Consider the following 5,875-nt stretch of genomic DNA (forward strand, 5'->3'; position numbering starts at 1 on the left):
TAAAAAAATTGACTTGATTAATTATGTATGTAATCAACCCGCTTAAAGAAAAAAATATATTCCGTGATTTAAATCCAGTTCTAATAAAACGTGCAAGACAATGCTAGGCTAAATATAATAGCCACGCAAATAAAATTTAAACACTATTAAAATAGTTTGACACCGTTGTGGCAGTGATAAAATGTCTTTCCAAAAACACCATCTGACTGTAAACGAGCTGGTTATAGATTCAAGTTTCAATTAGAGAATTTATTATTATTATCTCGTCTCTTGCTCTTATATGACAAAGCGCTGTATGGAGTTTCGCCATTCAATAACCAAATGTTTCGAAAATTCGGCGATAAGTGGGAAACAGAGTGTCTTAACACTAAGTTCACTGTGCCTACGGCTATAAGTAGGATACAGTAAAGCTAAAAAATTGTTTCCAAAACTAAGATATATTCAATCCATACTTTTCAAATATCCTCCAGTTCAATGCATTTCTATTGTAAAATAAACTTTCAAAATTTTTTACTTGTAGTAGGTAATATCGGTCAATTCTAGGACTCGTAAGCAAAAAGAACATAGCATTACAATATTACGTGTAAGCTTTTGGACCGCAATGCGTCACTTCATAGTAGTCCAACATATTAATTAAGTTTTAATACAAATATTGTTTTTCTTAATAAAAAGTAAAATTTTATACCAAATTTCTCTGCTTCGATTATAGTATGAAACCCTTAGAGATTTAAAAGTTCACCGATAAGCAAATTAACTAAAAAAACTAACTAATTTGAATTAAATAATAACTCTACTTTTTTGAATTATGGCGTAAAAATGTAATATTAATTAGAAACGCATAGATTTTTATGGTTTCTAATACTTGTTTGTAAGTAAGTAAAGCGAATTTCTGATAAGAGCTCGAAACATGTAAGAAAAATCAATCACACTTACATCCTTGATTGAACATGGAGTATTTTAAATCCATTAGTGCTATATTTATATCGTGTATTGTTATAAAGGAAACAGCTGGTGTTGGAGAGAAGGCGCTTCAAGCTTGTGAAAATTATGCTCTTAATATGCTCGAGTGTCATAATATTTTATATCCAGAGAAAAGAGTACGTGTACCTATAGACTTGTTGCTGTTCCCTCATATGGTATTGATAGGATTTCGTAAGAAAAAACAAGATACGGCATTCTGGAAGTGCGGTGGATCACTTATAAGTGAAAAATGGGTGCTGACTGCAGCTCATTGCATTGAAGATCCAATTTTAGGGCTAGCAAGTGTATTAAGAATTGGCACAGCCACATTTGAGTTCGACGAAGTTGATGATCTTATCCAAGAGAGGGACATAGAAGAAATTATACCACATCCGAAATACAAGCCACCTTCCAAATATAATGATATAGCACTGATAGAAGCAACACCAAATTTTGTACTTAGTAGAGATATAAGAATAGCGTGTTTAAATTTAAACGATGACTTGAATGAAACAAAGGCTACTGCAATAGGCTTTGGGAAAACTTCATCTACTGCCTACACTGGTAGTGAAACTTTAATGAAAGTGGATTTAGATATAGTCGATAATAAAATTTGTAATCGATCAGTGCGTTATTTGGTGAGACGTAAAATTTTAAAGTACGGAATAACAGAAGATCAAATGTGTGCTGGAGATTATGAAAATGGTGGAAAAGACACATGCCAAGGAGATTCTGGAGGACCGTTGCAAGTCATGGATGAGAAAGTAGACTGTGTTCATACGTTTCCCTTACACAGAATAGTAGGAATAACATCGTTTGGTCGAGATTGTGGGAGGAAGATGGCGCCGGGTATTTATACGCGGGTTTCAAAGTATATAGAATGGATAGAAAAAAATGTTTGGCCTGATGAAGTCAGTCAGCCAGCAGCCAGTCCTTGAAAACATAGCAGTCATTGTAAGTTGTACTAATGAATATGAGTAATTTATATACATTAAGGGATGCGCAGAGTGAATTTTAGACTTAATTGAAAATTGATATGCTTGAAATACTGGAGAACTACAGCATCGGATATCATCATACCAGACTTATTCTTTTAAATTGTATTTAGAAGTTTGATAAAAACCTTCTAGTACTGATAAGCTTATCATCTAAATAATGCCTAATAGATGTGCAATTTCACTTATGAAAAAGGAAAATAGCACTCACGTGAAATAAAAGGGTAACATAAAAAACACGAGGTCGCTGCCACAGGGGACTGACAAGAAATACATGTTGATAGTACATTCGGGAACGAATCGATATTTTCAACTCGTCTTATTTCGCAGTTTTCATAGTGTTACAAAAATTGAAACTAATGTGCATTTTTCATAATAATAGTTATTTATAGCTTCGATAAAAGTTTACAATTTACAATTTTATAAATTTCGTTGTGCATCGTATATGTAATATGCATTCCTTTATTCAACTTTTTGTATATACATATATAAAATAATATTATTTTATGCATATTTGTTAATAATTAAATTAAGTTTTGTCTTATACGAGTTTTTAAATTTTAAATCATAATTTTTTTTTTTTTTTAAATCAGTATCCGATGTAGTGGCGCAGACCGACGCCACGGTAGTGTGTTCGATATCTGCTCGTGTAAAAATGACGGTTAACTAGTTATTATAACAAAAAAAAATTATAACTTCCAAAAACCTTTGTAGTTTCTACCATTAAAATAATTTCTCCACTATTTATTATCCGGCGTGAGCAAAGTTCATAATCTTTATTGTAACTAAAGCAATTCTCTTGATGTAACGCTGAAAAAATAGACAATTAAAGTTAGAAGAAGTTTAAAAGGTCGCCTTGTTACGAGAAATACAATTTATAACTTACACAAGGTTTTTATTTAAACTTTTGCGAGACGGTTTTGTTATCTGCGTTTATATGAGATGAATGTTCTATTCCAATATTAAATTTAGCATAAAATCAAATTTAGTACCTTTAATATTTTTTTCTAGCAATATTAAGAAGATAAAATATATTTCTTACTTTAATTCTTACCATTTAAATTCTCACTTACTATACATATATATAGACAGAGGGAACTTGATGTCAAGAAGAATGTAGTATAGAGATGAAAAGTGTAGAATGTAGTTACAGATGGCGTAGTACAGAGTGTATTCACTAATCCACCTCAATTCGATACATTGAGTATTGTATTAAAATGATGGAGAAATGAAAGTAAATTATTTCCATATGTAGGAATCAAACTCAAAATTATCATGCATACTTGTCTTACTTCTCTAAACTAACATGCTTCTCATTTGAAAAAATCTTTTAGGAAATTATCGAACCTATGAATTTTTAATCTGTAGTTTTTAACTACCAACCAGTAGAAAATTCATGCACGGATAACAAAAGATAACGAAAGAAAATTATGAATTTAAAATGTTAACCATATCTTTTGGCAAACAAATTCCTTTGAAACTGTTTTTCTTTAAGCTTCCGCCGGAAGTCGTTTCTCTATTAACGTTGTTCTTTATTCAGTTAATAGCTTTTGCTACTTAGTTTGTTTTTTCGCAATTTTCTCATAATATTCTTCTATGGTGTCTAGCCATGATTGTATTTTTTTAATAAGATCTTTGAGTTTCAAACAGAACAGAATAGAATAATGTATAATACGAAATATACGCGATTAATTAGGTTTAAGATTTTTTTTATTTTCATCTATATATATAAAATTAACATATATATATTATACATAACCTCCATATATCATAGAATTCATAAATTATTCAATGCTAGTAAACTGATATTGTTTAATGTATTTATGTTTGGTGCTATATTTAATAAGTAGATCCCGCCAAGAATACGGACAAGCTGATACTGGGGTACACCAGCCCAGAGATGAGAATGGTACTCCATATGAGGCCGACCATAGACCCTGTAAAGGACCAAACAACTGAATAGCTGATTATGCACTTAACATATCGTTCATTAAATCCTTTTTAATTTTATTTGATTTTTATTAGTTTTATAGCGATTCCTCACATAGAAGGAACCTAATGATACAGCATGAGGCTAGCCGGACCCAGCAAGAAGCACAGAAAAAAAATAAGAATAATAAAATAATGTAGGTTAGCACTACGAGAGGATTTTGTAAATTCCCAACAGGAAAAAACTGTATTTTCCATTTTACGTCTTAAAGTCCACGAAAACAAAGTTACGACCGACGACTAGTCAAATATATCACAATATTTCGTAACTCATGTATCTTAAATTTTGAATAATAAGGTCTGTGGGGAAACTTCAGGAAATTATAGTCTTTAAGATAAGTGTCTGGTTTAATTAAAGGGTTTATAGATTTCGTCGTGTAATATGTATAATGAAAGAGAAAGCAAAATTTACGTCATATATCCCAATATAGAAATAAGTTATACATCGTGAATAGTGACGCAGAGGCACTAGCTTGCGACTGTAAACACTACAGATTATGGATTGAATTCCCAGTACAGCCTCCAGAATTCGGCAGAACATGGGGAACAGAAGTGTCTTAATAGGGATGGAGGGTTTTAACACAAGTTTCCGGATTCCCTCTACCTACCCTGCCTGCGTTTCGCGCTGTATCCCGCATATAATTCAACAAATTTTAATTTATACAGTTCACTGTATAAATTAAAAGTTGATTATGTGCTGCATTAGTTTTAATATACTGTACCTAAACATTTTTTACTGGGAACAAAGAATCTAGTGTCAATACACTATGTTCCCCACTCTTCGCCCGCACTACGTTTGCCAAAGCAGAAATGATAATGATTAATAACCCTTAGTTAGAGATAGAGATTGAATTCAAAACCACCGCAAATACAGTACAGTTTCAGTAGGAGGGTAAAAATAGAGATTTTAGAATTTTCTCTCCAGCTGGATATAGAGAGACCAGTTACAAGCAACGGATTAATATTTCATCACATCAAGTTCTGTAATCCCGTACTTAGTTCGACGACATGGCCGTATCGTGTCACGATCACAATACATCTAACTAACATGAGCTCATACAAATATAATTGTCATGTTATATGTGCATATGTTTATATGAGACAATCAAGAGACTATCCTATCTGGCCTGAGGTCATAATATTTTTTTTATATGAAGAAAAATAACCTGTAGACTGAAAATCACTCTTTTCTTCTTTTCTTTTCATTCGTTTATTTTATAAAGAAACGAGAAAACGTTAAAGTTAATTAGTATTCAAATGATATCTCTCAGTGCTAATTTAAAATAAATATCTGACCTCATACAATAGATTAGAGTACGATTACTTTTTAACTGGTAATCTAACCACTTTTTATGATAATTCTTACTATAATCAAATTATATGTGGCAAAAGTGTGAATAAAAACAAATATTTTATTAACTGCATTGTCTCGACTTTAAATTATTATACCTAGTATTAAAAAAATCAAAGCGATTTCAAATATTTATAATAATTTATTATTGTAACATTTGTAATTTATTCTTTATGATTTTTATTATGAATCTCTTACTACTTACTCTAGGCACTACAGTAAACCCACTTTATATTAAATTCGCTACCAATCTATCGGCCCAGCAAAGGGAATGCCAAAGATCAACATCAGATGCATTGCTAATTTACTGGCAGGTAACTGGTGAAAGACAAACAAGCTAAAACAACACACAGAATATGCAAATTAACTTAAGACCTTTGGACGTTGTCTAAGAAAACGGAGATGCTTGATGAAACGGCTGCCTTTGATAAGAAGGTCTTGTCAAAATAATTATTGTTACTGATTCTCATCTGAACCATTCTCTTAATGGCAATATTACTATAAAAGATGGCATTGCCAACTATCGTGGCAAACTTATAAATATTTAAGAACTATTCTAGATGGTATGTATGAACGTTTG

At 31.5% G+C, this 5,875-nt stretch overlaps 1 protein-coding gene across 1 annotated transcript; it reads left to right on the forward strand.

Annotated features, from left to right (window-relative positions):
- Positions 1 to 947: 947 nt before the first annotated feature.
- Positions 948 to 1,898, forward strand: LOC146529615 (serine protease snk-like). The gene has a single exon (XM_085201678.1). The coding sequence runs from the start codon at positions 948 to 950 to the stop codon at positions 1,896 to 1,898; it is 951 nt and encodes a 316-aa protein (XP_085057804.1).
- The last annotated feature ends 3,977 nt before the right edge of the window (positions 1,899 to 5,875 follow it).

This window comes from Heliconius melpomene, chromosome 18 (genome assembly GCF_056956725.1).
Source record: "Heliconius melpomene rosina isolate 202511_hmr_F chromosome 18, ASM5695672v1, whole genome shotgun sequence".
Taxonomy (NCBI): domain Eukaryota; kingdom Metazoa; phylum Arthropoda; class Insecta; order Lepidoptera; family Nymphalidae; genus Heliconius; species Heliconius melpomene.